Here is a 26,889-nt window from a genome sequence, read left to right on the forward strand (position 1 = left end):
CTCTAGGCAGCCGGCCGGTCGCTCTATAGTGGGGCGGGACTGAAGGGTGAGGCGCTGACGCGATTGCCATCGGGCGGGTCCCGTGATGGCTGGCGTTGGCGCCGCTGCCGCGGTTGCTCTGTGGCTTGCTGCGCTCCCGGCGACTGCTTCAAGAGCCGTTCTCGGCCGCCGCAGCAGTGCTAACATGGTTGACGACGAGTCCGCCGAGTTCTCCGACGAACGGTGAGTTAAGGAGGGGGAAGTGAGGCTGCAAGCCGGTTGGCCAGCGGTGTCACCCAGCGCGCTATTGAGAGGCCCTCCCTCGTCTGCTCCGTCTGACGCGCCGGTGTTCCCAGATGCTCGCTGGCCCGGCTTGCCGTCCTAGAAATGGAAACTTGCCTGTTTCCGACGCCGGCACGCGTGTAGCCTTCTCTAGGATGCATAATTCTGATGTTGCCTTAGTGACAAGTGCATGATAACTGCTTTGGTGACAGTATTACAATAAAAATAACAGTATTTCCAAGGTGCTTGGCAGTAATTTTGGGTCCCAGAGACCCTCATAGCAAAGTGTAGCCTCCCAAATCTACTGGTCCCAAATGCGCTGGGAATGCAATTCCCAAAATTCCAGATGGGAGCTAGACTTCGGTACTTCACATGGGTGACTTTAGGTCAGTGGCAGATGACAAGTACATTTGTAGGAGAGGGTCCTAAGTGGCAGATATTCCTAGCAAATGGTCTAATATCTTTATAAAGATATTCTGGGTAACAGCAATTCCAATCCATATGTACACTTTTTTTATAACCTCAGTGAAGTTTTATTATGATCCTCTTAGATGAATTTTCATCAGGAAGAAGGGACAATAAGACTAGGGGATGACAGTTGATGAAATCTGAGTCTGCCAGTGATACTGGGATAGAACTATATTTCTTTCATTATTTAGAACTTTTACCCCCAGCATTTGTCCTGAAAATACCCCATAACTCACAGACCACTGAGTGATAGAACAGCTCCAAACCAATGCAGAAGTCCAGGTCTAGGAATAAAGGCTTATTCATGAATCAGGAATTTCTCCAATTAGACCTTGCTTCCTGAGGCCTAATGAATGTCAATTGAAGTTGGGTGGAGTCCATTGCTACCTTTGCATAAAAGTCTTGGGCAAAGACAATTAAATGTTGAAGACAACATCATTTATATTTTTTCTTTATATGGAATTGCCCAGACTCAGGTAAAATTTTATTTTTTACTTATTTTTACATTTTACATAAATTATAAAAAAATGACAAAACACCTAAATGCACTAAAAAAACCCCCACACAATTAACTTAACTAACTTTAAACTTAGAGAAAAAATAATAGAAATGGAAAGACACTTATAATCCTCCAAAAAAATAGAAACAGGAAAAAAGTCAAAACTTATGAACAGGTAGTCCTCAACTTACAATTGAGCCCAAAATTTATGTTGCTAAGTGAAACATTGAGTTTTGCCCCAATTTATTATTTTTCTTGCCACTGTTGTTAAGTGGACATTGCAATTGTTATGTTAGTAACAAGGTTGTTAAGTGGATCTAGCTTCCCAATTGATTTTGCTTGTCAAAAAGTCACAAAAGCTGATCACATGACCCCAGGACACTGCAACCTTCATAAATATGAACCAGTTGCCAATCATCTGAATTTTAATTATGTCATCATGGGGATACTGCAATGGTTGTGAGAAAAATGGTCATAAATCATTTTTGTATTCTGATTATTACAAAATATTATTGTACAATTATTATACAATATCACAAAATCTCTTCCATAGTAGTACATATTTCTTTCGTTTTGATTAGTAATAAATATTGCCTTTAACAATATTAAAGGCAATATTTAACGGTACACATTTCTGAAAGTCTTTCCTTAACCTAATTCTTTTAATCACCCATGCTTCAGTATAACCACCTTTTCTGAAAGTCTTTCCTTAACCTAATTCGTGTACTCACTTATCCTTCAGTATAACCACCTTTTCTAGTAAAAAGTCAGATTTTGAAGCTTTGATATATATATATATATATATATATAGTAATTCAACATCATATTAATACCTTTAATATTTAAAGATTTTCCATAAATCTACTTATATATTAGCATGCCAAAAAGATATCAGATAACGATGATCATATCAGATGTGATGCTAAACTCAATTTTTACACCTCAAACCTAGAAAATCTGATCAATTTTTCTTAATCAGACATTTAGGCTGTTCTTGATAGTTATCCTGCTTCTGCTATTTCCAACCCCTGGATTAGACTTTGACCATTCTTGTTACTTTTCTGATGTGTCTTTTGTGTTCTTGGTCTTTTATTTAGCAGACATATTTCTTCCTTTTGTCTCTTTGAGTAAGACACTTTTTTAATATGACCTTCTAGATCTACTAGTTTTCTTAAGAAAATTTCCCTCTCCTTTTTTATTACAAAGATTGCAGTTCTCTTACAACAGAATGGCAAGAGAAGTCTTGCTATATTTAACTGCATTTAACTGAAAAATCTACTGCTACTATATGTTTATACTTCTTTTGGAGGAAAAATAATGTATATGCTTCAGAAATTATTCAGAAGAACAATATTAGGCTTTTGTGAAAGTCTGATAGTTTCTTAATGAATTGATTGCTTAAATGGCTTTAAAAAAAGGTGGCACAGAAAGCAGACAGAGGTTGGGCCTTGAAAAATTAAGAAATAGATGCAGCAGTCCTCTGAGGTCCACTTTTTCCTAATGATGTTCATAGTATACCCAACTGTTCTGTATATTGCTCTCACTTCATCAGTGAAGCAGGTTAGGTAGAGATGTGATACTTGGAATTAGTCTTGTAGGGCAGGACTTTTCAACCAGTGGTACAGGTACCACCTGTGGTACATTGGCACCTGGCAGGTGGTACGCGACCATCCTAGAAAAGTGGTAACGGGCGGGGAAGGAGCTGAACCAGTGGCAGCACCGCGCAAGCCTGAGTGAGAGATAGCTAGAGCTGCAGTGCTGTCAGGGCTCAGTGAGAGCGCCAGGCTCCAGCTGGAGCTTGGCGCTGATCCTGGCGTTTCTGAGCCTAGAAGAAGCGTCGATCAGCTGGAATGTTGCAGCATCTCCAGAGTCTTGTGATTTACATTCAGATGCTTGGCAAATGATTCATATTTATGACGGTCACAGTGTCCCAGGGTCATGTGAAGTGACCAAACCCTGCTGCAACTACCCAGCAGATTGGGGGAATAAAAACCAACCCCCCCACCCCTGCTGCCAATCCTCAACAGAAATGCTTACAAAATGAAAACCTCTGACAGGAGGAAGAGCGCTGCCGGGCAGGCAGGCAGGTGTCTTGCTCGGCTGTGGCTTGGGGGACACTTTTTTCGGTGCCATTGTAACTTTGAACAGTCACTAAGCAAACTGTTGTAAGTCGAGGACTACTTGTACTTCATCACTTTTTTCCTTTTTTTGGGGGTCATCAAGTTTTTGACACCTTGCTAGGCAACTGGTAGTACTCGAATGTTGCCATATCCTAAAAGTGGTACAGTGGGTGAAAAGGTTGAAAAGCCCTGTTTTAAAACAGAAATTTTAGGAGCTTTTAGCTGAAGTTTACAGCAAATTTTTTTGGATGATGATTTTACTATTTTCTGTGAGATTAACAAAACATTTCAGAATCAAAGGGGTTCACTTTGGCATCTTTGTTTACAGAATTTTGAAGAATGTTGGATGATAGGAAATTCATGAAAAATCATTTAAAAGTTTTAAGTGTATTATGCAGTGACACCAAAATAGTTAAATATTTTTAAACAAGCTTAAGGAAATTGAATTGTAAATGTAGTTGCATACAATAAATCTGTACAGTATACAGCTATATATTACTTGTTAAGAAAAAAATCATTTCCTACTGCTTTCTATAACTAACAACATTGTTTATTATCAGTAAAAGGTTCCCCCGCACATGCGTGCTAGTCGTTTCCGACTCTAGGGGCTGGTGCTCATCTCTGTTTCAAAGCCGAAGAGCCAGCGCTTGTCCGAGGACGTCTCCGTGGTCATGTGGCCAGCATGACTAGACGCCAAAGGCGCACGGAGCGTTGTTACCTTCCCACCGTAGTGGTCCCTATTTTTCTACTTGCATTTTTACGTGCTTTCGAACTGCTAGGTTGGCAGAAGCTGGGACGAGTAACAGGCGCTCACTCTTATTACACGGCACTCGGGATTCGACCCGCCAAACTGCCGACCTTCTGATCGACAAGCTCAGCATCCTAACACACTGAGCCACCGCGTCTTATTATTATTATTATTATTATTATTATTATTATTATTATTATTATTATTATTATTAGGCTCTTTTAATTATTTTTTAGGACAAAACAGAAAAGAGGCGCAGTTGTAACCAAATCCTATAACACTGAACTCATGCAAAATCTCCAAAACCTTCAATGCAGTCTTACCAATAGTATTTATATATAATCAATTATGCAAAATTTATTTCAGCTGGAAATTTCATGAGAACAATTGGTGTTGTCTGATAAATCAGGAAGAGTTCTCAATCCCAATTTGAATTATTAGTCAGAATTCCTTTCAGTCAGCATTTCTCACAAATTGATTGTATAATTTCAGTCTTTCAGGCATTCAACATTAACCTTCTTACAAGGTGACGTTCAGAATGCTAGTCGTTTCCGACTCTAGGGGCTGGTGCTCATCTCCGTTTCAAAGCCGAAGAGCCAGCGCTTGTCCGAGGACATCTCCGTGGTCATGTGGCCGGCATGACTAGACGCCAAAGGCGCACGGAGCGCTGTTACCTTCCCACCGTAGTGGTCTCTATTTTTCTACTTGCATTTTTACGTGCTTTCGAACTGCTAGGTTGGCAGAAGCTGGGACAAGTAACAGGCGCTCACTCTGTTACACGGCACTCGGGATTCGACCTGCCAAACTGCCGACCTTCTGATCGACAAGCTCAGCATCCTAACACACTGAGCCACCGCGTCCCTTTATTATTATCATTATTATTGTTGTTGTTGTTATTATTATTATTATTATTATTATTATTATTATTATTATTATTAGGCTCTTTTAATTATTTTTTAGGACAAAACAGAAAAGAGGCGCAGTTGTAACCAAATCCTATAACACTTGCGAAGGTTGTTGAGAGTGTGGTGGCACATCAGCTCCCTCTGGTCCTGGATGAAGCGGATTATCTAGACCCGTACCAATCGGGTTTCAGGCCCGGGTACAGCACGGAGACGGCATTGGTCGCGCTGGTGAATGATCTCTGGAGGGCTCGGGACAGGGGGCATTCCTCTGTTCTGGTCCTATTAGACCTCTCAGCGGCTTTCGATACCATCGACCATGGTATCTTGCTGCGGCGTCTCAGGGGATTGGGAGTGGGTGGCACGGTTTTACAGTGGTTCTCCTCCTATCTCCAGGGACGCTCGCAGTCGGTGTTGGCAGGAGGGCAGAGGTCGACCGCGAGGTCTCTCATTTGTGGAGTCCCTCAGGGGTCGGTCCTCTCGCCTCTCCTGTTCAACATCTATATGAAACCGCTGGGTGAGATCATTCGTGGTTTTGGAGTTGGGTATCATCAGTATGCTGATGATACCCAGCTTTTCCTTTCGACCCCAAACCACCCCAGTGATGCCCTCACCGTGATGTCCCGTTGCCTGGAGGCGGTTCGGGTCTGGATGGGGAGGAACAGACTTCAACTCAACCCCGACAAGACCGAGTGGCTTTGCATACCTTCATCCCGGGTTTATTCGGACATTCCACCTCTCGCTATGGGGGGCGAATTATTACCCCCCGTAGATAGGGCTCGCAACTTGGGAGTCCTCCTATATTCACGGCTCACCCTGGAAGACCACATAGGAGCTGTGACTAGGGGGGCTTTCGCCCAGGTTCGCCTGGTGCGCCAGTTGCGGCCCTATCTAAGCCGGGATGATCTATGCACGGTCACTCATGCGCTCGTGACCTCTCGACTAGACTACTGCAACGCTCTCTACATGGGGCTGCCCTTGAGGACCACCCGGAAGCTCCAACTGGTACAGAATGCAGCCGCGAGAGTTGTGTTGGGAGTCTCCCGATACTCCCACGTTACACCTCTGCTCCGCGAGCTGCATTGGTTACCGGTTGCCTTCCGGGTGAGATTCAAGGTACTAGTAATGGTATTCAAAGCCCTACATGGCAGGGGCCCGGAGTACCTGAGGGAACACCTGCTGCCGGCATCGACTTCCCTCCGCCCTGTGCGTTCCCACAGAGAGGGCCTCCTCAGGGTGCCACCGGTCAGAGAATGTCGACTGGTGGCCCCCAGGGGGAGGGCCTTCTCTGTGGGCGCCCCGGAGCTATGGAATCAGGTACCGGTTGAGCTCCGGACGGCGCCCGACCTTCGCTCCTTTCGCCGCGAGCTAAAAACATACTTTTTTGAACAAGCTGGCCTGGCCTGATGAAGGGATTGGGGGGGTTGTTATGGTTATTTTATTGAGTTTTAAAGATGTATTTTAGTATGTGGGCATTTATTTAATCTTGTTTTAACTTTTGTAATCTGTATTTTTATTCTTGCCCTGTTCACCGCCCTGAGTCCTTCGGGAGAAGGGCGGTATAGAAATAGTATTAAATAAATAAATAAATAATGCAAAATCTCCAAAACCTTCAATGCAGTCTTACCAATAGTATTTATATATAATCAATTATGCAAAATTTATTTCAGCTGGAAATTTCATGAGAACAATTGGTGTCGTCTGATAAATCAGAAAGAGTTCTCAATCCCAATTTGAATTATTAGTCAGAATTCCTTTCAGTCAGCATTTCTCACAAATTGATTGTATAATTTCAGTCTTTCAGGCATTCAACATTAACCTTCTTACAAGGTGACGTTCAGAATGCCTGAATTTGAAGAAAGCATAACAAAATTCTTAACATACATTCTATAACAACCTTCAACCTAAAGTGTCATTGTTACATATAGAACTGCTTTAAAAGTGTAGAAAAGTACTTATTATAATCCATCATATTTGGCAAATCAAGGGCCAATGTAACTATCCAGTTTTATGCATAGTAGCTCCTGAGTAGAATAAATTGTATTATTTTTAGTTTAATTCTTGAATTCTTATTTCTGAATGCTTTTTAAAAAAGCAATAATTCTATAAGGAACTTGTTATTTTCCCTCTCACCTAATGTAGCAACAAATTGTATTAATGCCAAGGCCTCTTGGAACAGATGTACAGTAGGCTTCCTAGAAATATTGTGTAGGATTTTTCTTCCTCTCCTAGATCTTCCTCTCTAATACAGGGAACTATGACCCACTACTTTATATTAGAGATAGTTTTACATTTAAAAAAGGAAAGTGCATGTAAACGGGAAAAGAAGACTATTCTGAGACAGCTTCAGATAGCTACCTTGCATTGAAAGCCATTATGATACTAAATGTATGCACCATTTGTGACTGAATAACTAAAAAAATAATGAAAGCAGTTTAAATTGTCCTGCAGTGTGTCTCATTTGTACTTTTAATCTGAAACTAGGAAGTGACCTGATACTGGTTCAAAAGGTACAAGGTTCTATGGCCAAGGGTTCTCTGCCCCTTGGAAGTGTACTTTACAGTGTTCTTTGTATTCTTCAGAGTCTTAGGCTTGCTGCCCATGTTTTTTTTAAAAAATACGAGGCTTTATGCAATATTTCTTTTTTAAAAAATTCAGCAATAACATTTAATACAGTATTGTATCTAAAGCATACAGGTAGTCTTTGACTTATGACCATTCATTTAACAATGGTTCAAAGTTACAATGGCCTTGGAAAAAATGACTTATGATGTGTCTTCAAATTTACAACCATCGCAACACCCCTGTAGTCATCTGGTTACAATTTGGCGGCTTGTCAAAAAAAATTGTGAGCTTTCGACAAGCAAAATCAGTTGAGGAAACTCAGTTCGCTTAGCTACTGCGTGATTCACTTAATGGACAATAAAAATGGTTGTAACATCAGGTCCAGTCATATGACTTCCTTAATGACCACATTGCTTAGTGACCAAAATTCCAGTCCCAGTTGTTGTAAATTGAGGACTACCTGTAGTTACATTCTTATTCTTTTTTTCCTAAGGTACCATATTTTTCAATTTGTTTGTAGTGATGTGATTAGTTACACTATTATAGGAAAAGGTGTGGCAGAATGTGGAAGTGGACTCAGCAAAGGAATCAGCCTGGACAAGTCTCTACATACCACAAATGGATTAAGTCCAACCCTCTTGGAGAAAATAAGTTGTAATTTTAAAATCTTGATTTTCTCACATAAATTGTGAAGATTACCACAGTCATCTCCTCAGTTCATTGTAAATCACTGCCTCCATTTACAATAATGAATGGTTTGCTTTAAAAATGAATTTTATTAATTCCTTTCTTTGGCAAGGCAGTCATTGTATTCTGTATGGAAATTAGGAAGCTTTATTAGGTAAAGCTTCAGAATGAAGGGAAATTAAATTCGATTTACTTCCTTCTAATTAGTTCTTCATGCAAATAAACCAATATATTGCCATGACTTAGGCAATGTAGATGTTTCTAATTTAAACGACAAAGATTTCTTAAAGTTCTTGGGAAAATAAAATTTTCACCTGATGCCAAAAAAACATTATATATACACACCAGGTGCTCACTTCTTACTTCATGGGTGAGGGACATCATCGTTATTCCTTTTCTCTGGTTCCTTCCTACTTTGCTTTTTTTGGGCAGACAAATATGAGAAAGAGATTTAGCTGAATCTTAGGTAAATGTGAGAGGAAACTGACTACAGGTGAATTGCATTCAGAAGTGGACTGGAACCATATGCAGATAACAAAGCATCCTTTTAATATACTTCTATCATTTAGTCCCATTTATCAGTTTAGCTGCCCTCTTTGGACTAGTTAACGTTATTGGACTGTTTTCAAACACAGGCCATCATAAAACATACTGGGATAATTTAAAAGGGAAGTTATCAGAACATGTGTAACTAATGCAAAGCTGTTTTGTATTAATAAGATTAGATGTGAATGTTATTATAATACATTGCTGTTTGATTATAAGATAGCACCTTGAGCCACAGTACCAACTGAACTACTTGTGACAAAAGTGTACCCAGATTCCAGTCTTATTTTTGGGAGGAAGACTGTCCATTTAGAAAAAAAATAAAAGTCCATATATCTGGACAGGTAAATCACTCAAAATCGGTATTTGTATCTTGTACTTATCCATCAATTAGTTACTGTTTGGTGGCCTTTCTTTGGACCACTTCAACATGATGTACAGAGACTAGATGGCTGGCTATTTTCTTTTATAGGATCTGAATTGTAGAATTCTCTTGTAAAATAGATGCTTATTTTTCAAATATTAAGCAAAATTAATCTCTTCATTGGAATATATATGAATGAATAAAAAAATATATTTTGCAGTACATTAACCTATTTTTCAGTCCTACTTTATTTATTCATACTTTAAAAATTAATCTGAATGCTGGATATCTTTAGAGAATTTTATATAAAGTTGTTTAGTTTTTCTTTCTGAATTTGTGTTTAAATTATCCAGTGCCTGTACCAAAAAAATAATCCATTAGTTGTATTTTTTTCCTCTAGGCAATCAGATAAATTACCTGAAATTAACTGACCTAAAACAGAGTTCCCAGAATATTTATTTATCATTCTTCCTATCTAATAAATAGAATAATTAACTACATTTTTCTACTTGGAATAGAAGTTTTCTACTTGAGTTATATATTACGCTGTATCTTAGTGAGTTGGGAAGAGTCATGAGTCCTTTGTTGGACTCTACTAATTTGTAGAGTCTACGCTACACTGATGTGGTAGATATTATGCAGATTAATCAGTGTAATTATGGACCCTCTAGATATATTGGATGCGGCCCGCATGATTACCAAGTAACTTGAACACAAAATGTTCTATATCAGTGGTGGCAAACCTATGGCACGTGTGCCAGAGGCAGCACTCAGAGCCCTCTCTGTGGGCACATGCGCCATCGCCCCAGTCCTACCTTTCCCTGTGGCCCCCTCACCAGCAGGCCCCCTGGAGGAGAGTCTCCCCCGGGCGCGGCCCGCACGGAGCAGCACAGCCAACGAGATAGTTAGGTAGCAGGGCCAAGACTCTGCTCTCGCACCCCATAGCATGCAGATGATGCTGCGGGGTGTGGGCGGAGGGCGTGGCTGCCATGGCGCTGCAGGGCTGCCTGGGCAATCTGCAGCAGGCCATGGAGGCGATGTGTGGCCCTGCGAGCATGAGGCAGGCGGGGGCAGAGCAGGCAGGACGAGAGGTGGAGTGGGGGCGGGGGGTGGGTTTTGCACTCAGTCTCTAAAAGGTTTGCCATCACTGTTCTATATGATTGTGGTAAGATATTTAGGCCAAACAAATCTTCAGCTTGTAGAGGATAATACAGATGTTTTCAGTTCTCTAGCCTGAAAATTTCACACCTCATCTTTTTTTTAAGTATATCTCCTTGAACTAAACATACACTAAAATCTCAGTTACAACTACCTGCTTGACCCTGTTATTTAAAAAAAAAATCCAGGACATTGCATTTTTGAATAGATTTCCATTTTAGATATATTGTATGGCCTCTTTAGATATATAGCCCTTTAGCAAATTATGTTACTAAAAATGTATTCTGCATAGAACCAAGTATATCATGCACACATGATGAGATTCAGACCTTAATTGTCATTAAACTCTTAAAGTGTTAATTGTATAAATGTTTATATGCTATGTAAGTTATATATATTATCATTTAATGCACTATAGGTAACAACACTTAACCACACAAAGAAAACTCAAAGCAATGCTTAATGCACTAACTAGCGTGTTGGAACAGAAAAAACAAAGTCCACTTAGGCCATAAATGTATTCTTCCTGGTCTCCTATGCACATACAAGATACTATGTATGTAGAAAACAGCATCTTACTAGGTTTTTTGTCCTTTTTTGAAAAGTTAGCATAAACTATAATAAATTTGGAATCTCAAAAGTATTATTTTAGCATATAATATACTATATAGTATACCCCAAATTTTGCAATAATCAGACCTGTACTTTTTCTTAGGATTCAGAGTATCCCTTTATTTTTGTAACAAGGTTACATTTACATATTTAATGAATAAATTACATTGACAGATCAAAGTTAGGATGGCTACAGTGATTTTGAGCATCAGCAATTTTTCACAGCATGACAAATATTTCATATTTTGATGATTGGATTGGAAATAATTAAATGCAAGATTACCACATCTCAGGTTATTATTATTATCTCCAATGTCTAATCAAAGACGTCTATCACCTGATCACTAAATAATTATAATAATAGCATACTATTTAAATTATTCTAAACTCTTGTATTCCATCTAGGTCAGGATGGCTATCTAGTTGGCTCCCTGCATGGTGTCCTACATCACTTGTACACCTTAAAGATGCTGAAGAGAAAATTTTGAAATGTAAGCACTTTGTGGTAAGAAATCTCCAGCAGCATTCATCTCAGGTTTTATGACTGACTCTTTCCCCCTCCCTTTTTTAGTGGAGAAAAAAGTTGGAAGAACAATAATAATTAAGAAATAAGCTTTGGTGCAATTGAGCAACTGGTCCCACCAAGAAAAGAAAGATTTTAATTGGGTAGCTAGTATATTAAACAAAATGGAATATAGCATGACCATAATTTGTTGCATTTCAGAGACTGGAAGGTTCAAACAAGTTCACAGGTGAAAATTGGGAATAATGTAAGTGAATAAAGTAAAGTTTTGCTTTCTTATTTCACAAGTCATTCTGGACTGTGTTATAAGGTACAATAGTGAAAATAAGGGTTTTCTCAGTGGATCTGATGTCAAAATGTGTTCATTGTGTTTGTAGAATTATTTCAGTATAGACAATAATAAGGCTTGTATTTCTTCCTTCAGGTATTACAAGTACCTACAGTAAACAATATGTATACCTATCCAATGGAAATAAAATATGGACACTTACATTCTCTCAGAACCTTTCACAGAAAACTCCACTTGTTCTTCTTCATGGGTTTGGAGGTGGTATTGGACTCTGGGCTCTCAACTTTGAAGATCTTTGTGAAAATAGGACTGTATATGCATTTGATTTCTTGGGATTTGGTCGCAGTAGTAGACCCCAGTTTGACACTGATGCAGAGGTGGCAGAAAATCAATTTGTAGAGTCTATTGAAGAATGGAGACGGAAAATAGGATTGGATAGAATGATTTTACTTGGACACAACTTGGGTGGCTTCCTGGCAGCTGCTTATTCACTAAAATACCCATCAAGGTATATGAAATATTTTTTTTTCTTTTGTTCAATTGTATCAGATTCTTGTAGACTACCCAGAAAAATCCCTGCAGTTTTCTTTGTCAGGTTTTTCAGAAGTGGTTTGCTATTGCTTCCTTCCTCAGGCTGAGAGAAAGTGATTAGCTCAAAGTTACCCAGCTGGTTTTGTGTCTAAAGCAAGTCTAGAACATAATGGCCTCCTAGGTTCTAGTCTTATATCTTAACTATTACACCAAACTGACAAGCAATGGATAAAGGAAAATAATTTCTATGAGATGATAGGTTGGCAGAATAATACGATATAGTATGTGTGCAATCTGGAACCAAATGGCTAAATTCTCTGCTTAGCTTCAATTTAATAGTTTTAAATATAGAATTTAGACTTTGTTGCATTTAACTTCCATGTTATCTTCTAAGTGAATTTGCACCGAACAACTTTTTTGGGTTGCTTTTAAATATCTAATGCATGGAGGACATTTAAGGGAATCACAAAATACTGTTCCTCATGTGTCATATTCATGAATTTGATTTCAGAATAATTAAAGAACAAAAACTTGGAGGGGGGAGGAAAGTGGGAGGGAATGCAATTACCGAAAATCATGAGTAATGAAGAAATGGTATTCTTCAGGAAAAAGCTAATAGTATTTGCATTAGAAAAAAAAATAAAGGTTTTCATTCATTTTTATTTAATGGTAGTTTATGTTCTGTGAACATAGCTATTCTTCAAAAAATCTTTTTGATTGATTCATCTGGCACAGTAGTAGCCATAATTTATCAACTATAGATATCCAGTAGCATATTACAGTATTTATCCCAGAGATGCAAGAAGATGAATTTTAGAATTTTTGTACGTAAATCATGCATTCTTTCACTGAGCTACCGAAGAAATTTTAGATTGGTATTATTACTTAAAAACGAATAGAATTATTGGAACTGTGATTAAAGTTCCATTTTCTAGTAATACTGATTTTAATACATAAGCAATTATTTTGAAATTAAAGTGAGAAGTGATAAATGTTTTATTTCTGTCATATAGTAAGAAAACAAATGCATCTACTCAATTATGTAAGATTTAAATGTTGATAATAATAAAGAATTGGAGTATGGAAATACACAGATACTCATAACATGAGTTGCATTGTTGAAAAAGAAATCCAATGTTGCTGGCTTATTGACAAAGCAATTAGTATTGCCAGAACCTTTCCTCACTCAAGATATTGTTCTTAACTACTTTGTATATCTCCAAAATATAGTATAAGATCAGAGAGTGGGGCCTTCTCAACTTGTAAAGGTAATATAGCATTCTAATTTTGGACAGTTTACTTCTCAATCCAATATTGTAAGAAAAGATAGAAAAGCATTGAACAGAGAGCTCACCTCCTTACTTCAACTGAAAGTACGAGGCAGAGCATGGTGGCTTACTCATCTGCACACGGCAATTCAGAACCCAGTGAATGCAGACGTAAGATATGTCCATTTTGCAATTGGAGATTGAAGTTTTCTCTATTTGTACAATCTCAGAATTAGAATTTACCTTAATCTTAATCACAATGAGGTGGTAGAGAACTGTGGCTCATCCCTTTTCTATTTGTGAGGGTGATGGTGACAAACAAGACTATTGAATCCCATGAACCCTTTTCAACTGGATGACCTTAAGAGAAATGAATAGATTGGCCTATATCTAAAGAAAAACAAAAATAAATTTTTATTTCAAGATTGGGCAAAGTGGAGTTCCCAGATATTACTGAACTTCAGAATTCCTCAGTCCTAGTCAGAATTATTAGTGGAAAGATATTATGGGGATTGCAATCCAACACCATGCAAAAATGCTATGTTATATCAGTTCGTATTATGCTGAAATGCTATAGACCATAAAGTTTAGATAGCTGTTGAGATGCCTTGGAACAGGGGTCTTCAAACTTGGCCCTTTTATGACTTGTGGACTTCAACCCCCAGAATTCCTCAGCCAGGCATGCTGGCTGAGGAATTCTGGGAGTTGAAGTCCACAAGTTATAAAAGGGCCAAGTTTGAAGACCCCTGCCTTGGAATGTAAATGATTTTCTGGCAGTGTTTTTTTAAATGAATGATACTGATATATGACTTGATAGTTATGCAGCTAGAGTGAAAATATAGAGATTAGCTTCATAACTCCGTAACATTGGAGAGAAATAATATCAACAAAGTTACAATATGCATTCATCCAAATCTAAATCATAAAGCACAATTTGTAAGCTGTATTATCTAAGTTTACATAGCAAAGTTGGAACAAAAAATAGTATATGATTTATTGTGATTTATTGTCATGAAATGTGAGGGTTGGAGGATAGAGATCATCTAGTGCAGGGGTCAGCAACCTGAAACAGTGAAAGAGCCATTCGGAACCGGTTCCCTCACAAAAGGAAAAACTGGGAGCCACAAAAAAATGTGTGCGCATGCACGCACATGTGCAGAACAGGGTTTGACTGAAGAGTGTAGCCAAGGCGAGATATGCACCTACCCTGCATATTTGAATTGATTGGTTGAACTTTTTTAGTCCCGCTTTTTTTTTTTTTTTGGACTGCACATGGCAGAGGACTGGGAGCCGCAGGAGACGGCTGAAAGAGCCGCATGCAGCTCCAGAGCTGCGGGTTGCAGACCTGTGATCTAGTGCAACCTTGGCCATGCAGGAAACCAGTGATACAGTTATTGATTAGTTTGTTTGTAAAGTTAAATCACAGTATTGTGCAAAAGGCCCATATGTCCTCTCTCCTCTTCTATGTCCAGTATTCTTGGGAGAAGCATTTGGGGTAAAGCAAGATTCCAACTTGCTATTTCATCTCTACTGAGGGCTGTGGTTAACATGAAGTATGGTTTTAATAGATGGATGATCTTTGTCCAGCATGTACTTCCCCCAAAGCCCAACTTATTTCCAGATTGCAGTACTAAATGTAATGGAAAAACTTCACTTTGTACTAGTGTGGTTTCTTTCCCCCAGTTTTTACCTCACAAAAGTTGTGATATAGGCCTCCATGGGATTCAATGTATCTGTTTTGTATATTTAAACCGTACCTCAAATTTAAGAAAAGAGCAAAAAGAAATGAGCCAAATATCTCTCCTTCATCGGTAAGGCTGCTGTCAGTAGACTAAGCCTCAGAGGGTACATGTAAAAAAAAAAGTTTCCTCTTCCTCTGATGGAATTGCCCATCCAGGTTGAAATTCAATTCACTGTAATTGTATATATATAGTACTATATATCGTATACTATCATAAACCCTCTGTAGGTATTCAACTGTCTGGATAAAGAATTAGTCTGTGCCCAATTCCATTTTTGTTTGGACTTGAGTACGCTCAATAAATAATTCAGGAGTCTGATAAAGCAAATTCTCAGATTATGTGAATGACTATTAATTAAAAATGAAGACAACTCACTTTCAAATAATTGTGTGGACAGAGAAAGGTCAGGGCCAGCATACATTTTCCACCCTGTATCCAGTTTGAAGTGGTTAATAATTCTCTAACTGAACTTTGAAACATAAAATACATATTCTTATTCTATATAAATCTATTTCCTGGGTACATACCAAGTGATTAAAGTTGAATCTGAAATAAGATTTGCACTGTTTAAATTGTTTCCTTACTGACAAAATATCTTAACTTTTATCCCTGCAGAGTAAAGCATCTTCTATTAGTGGAGCCATGGGGTTTTCCAGAAAGGCCTTCCAATGCTGAGCATGAGAGGACTATTCCAATATGGATCAAAGCACTTGGAGCCATTTTGAGTCCATTTAATCCATTGGCTGGTCTCAGAATAGCCGGACCTTTTGGTGAGTACTAACCTAGCTTATTTTGATTGTACTGCCAAAGACATCAATTTTGAAATTGCAGTAATGTGGACTTTAGGTCATCTATATATTTAAGAACTCACCTGGTTAGGTTAGAATGTGGAATCCCATTAAGGCCATTAAGCAAAGTGATTGAGGAAGAACGATGCACTTAGATCAGACATGTCAAACTCGTGATGTCACGTGACATCTCACAACGTATTGGGACAGTTTTGCCATTGCCGGCAATGGGGTGGGCATGGCTTCCGGATGATGCATCCTGCCATGGGCCTGGAGTTTGACACCCCTGACTTAGATCTTCCTTTGCATCCAGCATAGAAAGACAGCAGGCTCCTGCAGGACAATATAAATGCTCTGCCAGATTCAGTCCAGTAATTTGGGAACCAAGTGCTTTAGATATTTATTGGCAAGGATGAATACGATGGCCAAAATTTCCTGTTTAGCATTAATTTTCTCTTTCTCTTGAAGTTTTACTCTACACTTCAAATGGAATTTTTTACTGAAGAGTTTATAAATTGGTTGAATGTTTAGGGACCAAATAGAAATAAAATAACTGGTGGCTGAAAATATTTATAGGTATAATAATTATTATAATACATCATAACATATTGGATATTATGCTAACATAATAGTATAATTTTATTTAGAAGAAAATGTAGCTTGTCAAATCACAAATGTTACAATGCTATCTGTTATTTTTTGTTAGTTAAATAGTATTTAAATAAAATAATAGTTTCTTTAATTCCCATATGAATGATTGATAATGATAGTATCAGGCAATGTATTTCAGTGCTTGAAAAAATAGAATTGTTATTTTCTGCACATTTTGAAATTTCCGTCTTTTGTTTGCTATTAGCAGTATTAAACTCTTGATTTTGATATATGATAGGATTGAGCCTGGTACAACGTATAAGGCCAGACTTTAAGAGAAAATATTCATCTATGTTTGATGATGATACCGTCACCGAATATATCTATCACTGTAATGTACAATCACCAAGGTAAATGTAAGATTTTAAAAGTCTTTATATTGATTAATTATTCTCTAAAGCACGGACCTTTAAATAATCAAAACAGTGTACAATAGTCTGCAAAGATAGGCGATGTCATTTGCAGAACTACAGTCCTCAAAAAAAAAGAAATAGCTGTAAATAGAAAATCATTTTTATAAAATACATAGGGCATTATAAAAGGGACAAGTAAATTCTCTACTAAATCATTTTCTTACATTGTGTTTTCTTAACATGTGAAGTCACCATAAATCTTCAGCCTTCACTATTGTTTAATAAGCTGTTTGTAAAGATGACAGAAAAGCCCTCTTAAGTTATTACCTGAAGAATAAAGAGCTGACAGGTGTGAGGTTCCTTTGAAATCTGATACATTTTGCTAACAAAGTATCAACTTCATAACTGTTTTAATATTTTTCTTTTATTCCCTCATTTTTCTTCCAACATTCACAAAGGACAGCGTGGCTTTTAAAAAGGTGTCACTCTGTTCATGAAGTCATGTGTGGCAAAGGCTGTATCAGGCTTATGCTATTAACGTTCTATAGAACTAAAAAGAAATAAAGATATTTATGTTAAATTATCTGTGATTGTATTAAACAGATGTATTTGTGTGTGTGTGTGTGTGTGTGTGTATGACCAGCAATATTAGATGATGTTATGTTAACGTTATGTTAACAAGGAATAATAATGATATTTTGTGATATTTAGCAAATACAAATTGTTTTTTTCATTGATGTCTTTAAGTGGTGAAACTGCTTTCAAGAACATGACAGTTCCCTATGGATGGGCAAAAAGGCCAATGCTGCAGAGAATTGCTCATATGCATCAAGACATTCCTATCACTGTGATTTATGGAGCAAGGTCATGTATAGATGGCAATTCTGGAGCCACCATCCAGTCCCTGCGACCAAATTCCTATGTGAAAACAATAGTGAGACATTTTAGTCATTATTTTATTTTATTTTAGTCATCCTGTTGCAAGGTGACCACTCTAATTTATCTTCTTTGAACATTTGGCAATTGGTAACAGATACTTTTTCTCTAACTGTTACTGAAACCTAAAAGTGTTCAAATTACTGTTCTGTCAGTCTTTTAAAATATGTTTTGGATATATATTTTTGGTTTTAATCCTCTATGCATATATATGAAAGACAAAGCAATTCAGCATGAATTGAATTGATGTATGGATGCATTCATTTAACTACAGATCTATAACCAATAATAATAGATCTTACTCACTTCTCCATGATAAAGAGATGAGAAGAAGATTGTAAATGGACTGGAGAATTACTTATTTACAAAACTTCAGTTTTTTGTTAAAAAAAACTTTATTAATTTTCCAATATTACAATTATATCTTTGAAAAACAACGTGGTATCTGGGTTACAATAATTCCATTACATACAAATGTGTATTAATACAAATCTCCAACTATTACAGCCAATATTTCCTCTCTTTGTTTCCTTTAATACATACTATCTCGTCTAAATTAATATTCTTATTCTATCCATCAGCTACTTAGTAGCTTTCTTACATTTATCAATAATTTTATATATCTTATTTATTTTGACATTCCATCTTTTGAACCATCAATAACTTATAAATTTTCCCAGCTTTAATTTTGCATTGATATTTAAATTAAATGTTTAATATTTATCATTTCCAAATTTTTGAATGACCCCAATTCCCTTTGTCACACTTCCCCCCAACATCTAGTGTTCCAGATACATATCTATCTCACTTCCATATCAACAGATTAGTAATACAGTGTAATATTCTTATTTTCATTATAATTTCCAAATATTGTAGATTCAATAACCAAGATTTCTCCCATTTCAGCATTTAATACATTCTTCTTCTTTATGTCCACTTTCTCATAATTAATTTTATTTTTATCACTACATCCAAATATATTAATTACGTTACATCATTCCTCATATATGTCTTAATCACCTTTATCTAACCTTTATAAACTCAATATTTCAATTTAACTATTGACATTCATACATCTAGGGTTTAATTAGCCAACATTTTTCTTTATCTTCACATCATAACAATATCTCATATCCAAAATACGGCTCTTTGTCTACTTAAATATATTCTATTTTAGACCTCCTAAATATTTATTTATTTATTTATTTATTTATTTATTTATTTATTTATTTATTTATTTTATTAAATTTATATACCGCCCTTTCCCGAAGGACTCAGGGCGGTTTACAGGGCATTTAAAACAACCAATACAAAAGTTAAAAACAAAGTAAAAAAGATTAAATCATCCCTAGAATTAAAAACCCCAGTTAAAAATTCTCAGCCTGAGCCGGAGAGCTCAAAGAGCCAGGTTTTCAAGTCCCGGCGAAATGTGCGGAGGTCGGGGGCAGTCCTAAGCTCCACGGGCAGCTGGTTCCAGAGGGCAGGCGCACCCACAGAGAAGGCCCTTCCCCTGGGTGTTATCCGCCGACAATCTTTTATCGGCGGCACCCTGAGAAGACCGACCCTGTGGGAGCGCACTGGACGAAAGGAGCTTGATGCCGGCAGCAGGTGTTCCCTCAGATATCCCGGACCCAAGCCATTCAGGGCTTTATAGGTCATCACCAGCACCTTGAATCTCACCCGGAGGGCAACCGGAAGCCAATGCAGCTCGCGGAGTAGAGGTGTTACATGGGAGTATCGGGAAATCCCCATCACAACTCGCGTGGCCGCATTCTGCACCAGCTGAAGCCTCCGAGTGGTCCTCAAGGGCAGCCCCATGTAGAGAGCGTTGCAGTAGTCTAGACGGGAGGTCACGAGCGCATGAGTGACTGTGCGTAGGGCATCTCGGTCCAGATAGGGTCGCAACTGGCGCACCAGGCGAACCTGGGCAAAAGCCCCCCTGGCCACGGCTCCTATATGATCTTCAAAATTGAGCCGTGAATCCAGGAGGACGCCCAAGTTGCGAGCCCTATCAACGGGGGGTAACACCTCACCCCCCATCGTTAAAGGTGGAATAATCTGGTTAGCCCAAGATGCCGATACGCACAGCCACTCAGTCTTGGCGGGATTGAGACGAAGCCTGTTTCTCCCCATCCAGACCTGAACCGCCTCCAGGTAACGAGACATCACGGCGAGGGCATTGCTGGGTTGGTTCGGGGTGGAGAAAAACAGTTGGGTATCATCAGCGTACTGATGATACCCCACCCCGAAACCACGAATGACCTCACCCAGCGGCTTCATGTAGATGTTGAACAGGAGGGGAGAGAGAACTGACCCCTGAGGAACTCCACAAGCAAGAGGCCTCGGGGTGGATCTCTGCCCTCCAGTCAACACCGACTGCGAGCGGCCCAGGAGATAGGAGGAGAACCACCATAAAACCGTGCCACCCACTCCCAATCCCCTGAGACGCCGCAGCAAGATACCATGGTCGATGGTATCGAAAGCCGCTGAGAGGTCTAATAGGACCAGAACAGAGGAATGCCCCCTGTCCCGAGCCCGCCAGAGATCATTCACCAGCGCGACCAATGCCGTCTCCGTGCTGTACCCGGGCCTGAAACCCGATTGGTACGGGTCGAGATAATCAGTTTCCTCCAGGAACAGAGGAAGCTGATGCGCCACCACACTCTCAACAACCTTCGCCAAAAAGCAAAGGTTGGAGACAGGACGATAGTTATTTAAAACAGCCGGGTCCAGGACAGGCTTCTTGAGAAGGGGTCTCACCACCCCCTCCTTCAAGGCGGCGGGGAAGACACACCCTCCTTCAAAGAAGCAGTTATTACTGCCTGGAACCAGCCTCGTGTCCCCTCCCTAGCTGCATAAACCAGCCAGGAGGGGCACGGATCCAACAAACAGGTGGTGGAGCTCAGCCTCCCCATGATCCTGTCCACATCATCAGGGGAAACAGGATCAAACTCAGTCCAGATAACATGCTCAAGACCGTCTGATTCCACCACGTCAGACTCTGCCCAGTCAGAGTCCAAGCCGGCCCGGATCTGAGCGATTTTGTCCGTCAGATGATGACTAAACTCCTCGGCCCGCCCCTGCAAGGGATCCTCCCTCACCTCCTGGTTAAGAAGGGAGCGAGTCACCCTAAACAGGGCGGCCAGGCGATTATCTGCGGACGCGATGAGGGCAGCGAAGTAATTAGCCCTCGCCGTCCTCATCGCAGCAAGATAAAACCTTATAAAGGTTCTTAGCTGCAATCGGTCAGATTCGGAACCTCCAGCCGCTCTCTAGACCCTGTCTCCGACGCTTCATCTCCCGGAGCCCAACGGGATCTGCGCCGGGTCAGAGGTCGCAAGGGTACAACACAGTCAAGTGCCTCAGTGGCCGCCTTTTCCCAGGCATCCACCAAGGCATCAACTGGGCTGTGAGTGAGGGCGATAGGTACAGACCCAAGCGCCATCTGGAACCGTTCAGGGTCCATTAGGTGCCTGGGGCGGAACCATTTAGTTGGTTCTGCCGCCCAGCGGCGGGGGGTGGCATAATGGAAGACCAGCCGCAGGAGATGATGGTCGGACCATGATAGGGGAATAACATCCGGTAAACCCCCTCCTAAATCATCCAACCACTGTCCAGATAGGAACACCAGGTCGAGAGTGTGACCCCCCACATGAGTTGGGCTTTGAATTACCTGGGTCAGGTCCATGGCCGTCATGGAAGCCATGAACTCCCGGGCTGACACCGAAGACCCTCCCAGGGAAGGCAGGTTGAAGTCACCCAGCACTATAAGTCTGGGGAACTCCACCGCCAACCCTGAGAGGTTGTCGAGTAGCTCGGGCAGAGCTGTTGCCACACAGCTGGGTGCCAGGTATGTAAGCAACAAGCTCATCTGAACCCGAGAACCACATCTCAAGAGGAGGGACTCACTCCCGTCAATCTGGACAATGGCGGTCCACACTCCATTCTTCTTCAGTCTTATTCTGGCTTTTTTCCTTTGCCAAGTCATCTTCAGTGTCCTTGTTTCAGGATCATCAAAGAAATCTTGTATTATTATATCATATTGGGATGACCATCCAGTCGCCATTTTTGAAAAGTTGAGGGGTCTGGCAGAACTACCAGATCTTCTCTTTATTTTCTCCTCTTGGCGTAGTTGTCCTGGACTGTTTATCTTTTCTTCCATCTGTGTCTCATTTTGATCTTCAAATTCCTTCTGATTAATATAGCAGCTTTTTTCCTCCATCCATTTTGTCAGATTTTTTTCTGAATTTTCCGTTGTCTATACTTGTTGGGCGATTAGATCTTCTGTCAAAATATTTGATTGTTCAATTTTTTTCTGTTGTATTCTGTATAGATAGTTTATTAGTTGTAGTCAAAGTTTGAGTTTGCTTATCTAAGACACTTTCTAGTTTTTCTCCAAAAGCTCTTGTTTTCTCACCAGCTGTAAGAAGAATTTGGTGAGTTTAGTAAGTTATTTTCATCATAGCAAAGATTTGTTTTTGCATTTCTTCCATAGTAAAAGTCTTGTTCCTGGTCTTCCATAGTGATGAGTTGAATTGAAAACTTTTACAGTTTTGTTTTTCCCCCCTCAGTAAATAAGAAACAAAGCTAAGACTCACAGCTGGTGTTCAAAGTTACATGAATCTTATCTTGTTTTCTAAACTGTCAGCCTAGACTCTTTTCTTTAACAATAACACATTGCAATTTCAGGTTTGGCCACAAGATGTCCCCCAACTGTTTAGGGAATTCCTTTCAATTATTTGTTCTATTTTAGTAGGAAAAACCCAAACTTTCAAGTAAAATTAGGAAGTAAAAAGTAGATAATCAAAAGTTTTAGAAAATAAAGTTCTAGTTGGGATCTAATTATTTTTTTCAATTTTTTAAAATCTCTCCTGTATATTCAATCGCCACTGTTTCTGGAGGAAGGGCTAAAATCCCCCTTCCCTCTCCACAGGGAGAAAAAGTACTTTAGCAGCTTACTTAGGTGGAAAAAAAGTTGGAATTTAAGAGAGGTAGATCTCATCCAGTCTCTTTCACACTGCTTTAATGTTGCCTGATGGTAAGTGTGATTTCAGCTGTCCACAGTCTTTCGTCCACCGGTTTGAAAGGAACGCAGGCACTGAAAGGAGAGTTGCCGCTCTCCCGCGATCTTGCGAAAGCCACTCCTTGCTGGTCACCTCTCCGGGGTGACTTTTTGGGGGCCCCAGCGATGCAAAACTGGACGTGGAAGACAATAGTCATCTTCCAAGTGTCCATAGCAGCCGCGTCAGCAAACCGGAAGTTCTGTGTTCAGGTGGATTTTCCCTATATCCTTCAGATTTTTTTCTTCTGTGCCCTCAAGTCAGGGTTAACTGCTGATGACTACCTCAGCTAGTTTCTGCAGTTTTCTTGGCAAGGTTTTTTGAAAGTAGTTTGCCATTGCCTGCTTCGTATGGCTGAGAAAGAATGATTGGCCCAAGGTAATCCAGCTGAATTTGTGCCTAAAGCAGGATTACAATTCAATTTCTGGTTTCTAGCCTGATGCCTTATCCGCTATACCGATTCTCCCTTCAGATTTAGATATATTGAATTTCACAAGGACTCAAACCAGATTTTTCAGTTATTCTGTTTAGCTTTTCTGTTAAATACAGGTAGTTCTTGATTTACGACCACAGTTGAGCCCAAAATTTCTGTTGCTAAGTGAGACATTTGTCAATTAAGTTTTGCCCCATTTCAGGACCTTTCTTGCCACAGTTAAATGAATCACTGCAGTTCTTAAATTACCGTATTTTTCGGACCATAAGACACACCTGACCATAAGACGCACCCAGTTTTTAGAGCAGGAAAACAAGAAAAAAAATATTCTGAACCAAATAGTACCAGTATACTAAAACAGGGCTTTTCAACCTTTTCATCCATTGTACCACTTTTAGGACAAGGCAATGTCACCCAGCAACGTGTCAAAAACTTGACACCCCCCACTAAAAAAGGAAAAAAATGATAAAGTACAGGTAGTCCTCGACTTACAATGATTCACTTAGTGACCGTTCAAAGTTACAACACTGAAAAAAGTGACTTATGACCATTTTTCACACTTATGACCGTTGCAGCATCCCCAGGGTCATGTGATTTACATTCTGATGCTTGGCAATCGATTCATATTTATGATGGTCACATTGTTCCAGGGTCATGTGATTGCCTTTTGCAACCTTCTGACAAGCAAAGTTAGTGGGGAAACCAGATTCAGTTAACAATCATGTTACTAATTTAATTTCTCTCTCTCCTTCTCTTTCTCTCCCTCTCTCCCCCTCCCTCTTTCTTTCTCCTCTCCTTCTTTCTCTCTTTCCCTTTCCTTCTTTCCCTATTTTTCTCTTTCCCTCTATTTCTCCCTCTTTCTCTCTCTCCCTGTTTCCCTCCCTTTCTTTCTCCTTCTCCCTCTCTATTTTTCTCTTTCCCTCTATTTCTCCCTCTTCCTCTATTTCCCTCCCTCTTTCTTTCTCCTTGTCTCTCTCTCCCTTTCTCTCCCTCTTTCTCTCTCTCCCTCTATTTCCCTCCCTTTCTCCTTCTCTCTCTCCCTCTTTCTCCCTCTTTTTCTCTTTCCCTCTATTTCTCCCTCTTCCTCTATTTCCCTCCCTCTTTCTTTCTCCTTGTCTCTCTCCCTTTCTTTCTCTCCCTCTTTCCCTCTCCCTCTTTCTCTCTCTCCCTCTATTTCCCTCCCTTTCTTTCTGCTTCTCTCTCTCCCTCTTTCTCTCCATCTCTACTTTTCTCTTTCCCTCTATTTCTCCTTCTTCCTCTGTTTCCCTCCCTCTTTCTTTCTCCTTCTCTCCCTCTTTCTCTCTCTCTATTTTTCTCTTTCTCCCTCCCTCTCTCCCTCCCTCCCTCTCCCATTGTCCCTTCGTTCTTTCCTTCCTTCCTTCTTTCTTCCTTCCCTCCCTCTTTGTCCTTCCCTCTCCGTGTTAGAGAAGTACCTACGGAGGCAGCCCTGCGGCCCGGCTTTCTCTTGCAGAAGGCAGGATGAAACAGAGCAAGGAATGCGAATCGGCCGATCTCGCGCTCCTGCATTCTCCTCCGCTCGGTTTCAGCTTTTCTTGCTACAAGAGAAAGCAGGCTGAAACGGAGCGAGGGAATCTCCCTTGCTTTGTTTCAGCCTGCTTTCTCTTGTAGCAAGAGAAGCTGAAACCATGCGGAGGAGAATGCAGGAGCGCGAGATTGGCCGATTCACATTCCTTGCTCCGTTTCAGCCTGCCTTCTGCAAGAGAAAGCTGGGCCGCAGGGAGATTGCAGGAGCCAATTGCAATCTCCCTTGCTTTCACTTGCGGAGGTTGGGGCTGGCCATACGGATCACCTTCGGACCATAAGACGCACCCTTGTTTTCCCCCCCACTTTGGGGGGAAAAAAGTGCGTCTTATGGTCCGAAAAATACAGTAGTAACATGATTGTTAAGTGAATCTGGCTTCCCCATTGACATAGCTTGTCAGAAGTTTACAAAAGGTTATCATATGACCCTAGGACACCGCAACCATCATAGAAGTAAGTCAGTTGCCAAGCACCTGAATTTTGATTACAGGACCATGGACACGCTGTAGTGGTTGTAAATGAAAAAACAGTCATAAATCACTTTTTCCAGTGCTGTTGTAACTTTGAATGGTCACTAAATTAACTGTTGTAAGTTGAGGACTATCTGTATATCTTAATGTATGCAAATAAAAGTCAATATGAAATCTTATTTTTGCATGGATACCCTTTAAATGTGTAAGAAATAATGAATAAATTTTGTATTAATCTCTTGGTTAAATACTCGTTTTGTTTTATTTCTAAATACATCACAACTATCCCTTTTTTCAAAGCACAGAGAAAATAAAAAAGCAAAACACTTCCTTGCCTGCAGGCTTAATCTTTCTTTTTAAAAAGTCAGAGAGAAAAAGAAAAATATGAACTTACAAAAATAGGGAATTCAATTCATAGTGTACTGCTCTAGAAACACAAATTTGCTCGTATTTTTTGTAAATGTGAGTATTGTTATAAAACATTGATGTTTGAACGCTAAATTGATTTTTTTCACCTCTTTTCCATTTTCAGGCTATCCTTGGTGCAGGTCATTATGTATATGCGGATCAACCTGAAGAATTCAACCAAAAAATAAATGAGATTTGCAATTTTGTGGACTGAAAGGTTCTGCTTTTTGAAAAAAGAGGCTATAGATATAATTCAAAGCAATATTTTATAGTACATTATAAAAATGTTAAGGAAAAGCTGAAAATAGAACTGATTTTTTAATGCACTCTTTTAAGATGTTTTCACACTTAAAACTATGCAGTGCCTTTTATTGTAATGGACAGATTTAAAAATAGTTGTACATTTTAGTTTGATTCTATCTCTGTATATTGAGGGGAAATATTATATTTCAATATGAAAACATTTTAAAAGTGGAATTTTAAAAGTGGAATTTTGCAAAATTAATATGTAGGAATTTCTATAGCAAAATTACAGTTTGGCTACTTCTTGCAGTACCTATATATTGCAGTCTTCTATCTTGAACCTTTTAAGAAGATGAAAAATTTACTGAGGATTGAGTCAGAAGACTGCATATAGGATGTCATTTCATTGTATTTTATGTGGAATTTGCCAAAATCATAATAGTGATCACTCAGGAAAAAGAGCACAAATAGGAGGAAGAAGAGTTGGGAGATTCTGATTTTTATTTTTTGCTCTTGTAAATATTGTTTACTGTGCTAATGATTGAATGCTTCATGTCCTAAGTTCTAAGGTACTAATACCTTAGAACACCTAAGTTCTAAGCTAACAATATTGTTCCATTTGCTTTTAAAGAGAAGTTGCAGAATACAGTGGATTTGACACTGATTATTGCAAGATATATTGATGGCCTGATTCTCAATTTTTACATGCTACTAAAATTCAA

The 26,889-nt window shown here is 39.4% G+C and overlaps 1 protein-coding gene across 1 annotated transcript; it reads left to right on the top strand.

The window, feature by feature from the left end:
* On the top strand, positions 1-26,276 carry ABHD5 (abhydrolase domain containing 5, lysophosphatidic acid acyltransferase). The gene is made up of 7 exons (XM_081346508.1): positions 1-222; positions 11,336-11,421; positions 11,878-12,250; positions 15,899-16,053; positions 16,961-17,072; positions 17,823-18,009; positions 26,049-26,276. The coding sequence occupies exons 1-7, from the start codon at positions 86-88 to the stop codon at positions 26,136-26,138; spliced, it is 1,140 nt and encodes a 379-aa protein (XP_081202634.1). The 5' UTR covers positions 1-85; the 3' UTR covers positions 26,139-26,276.
* Positions 26,277-26,889: the final 613 nt, after the last annotated feature.

Source organism: Vipera berus (genome assembly GCF_964194415.1).
Source record: "Vipera berus genome assembly, chromosome: Z".
Classification (NCBI taxonomy): Eukaryota; Metazoa; Chordata; class Lepidosauria; order Squamata; family Viperidae; genus Vipera; species Vipera berus.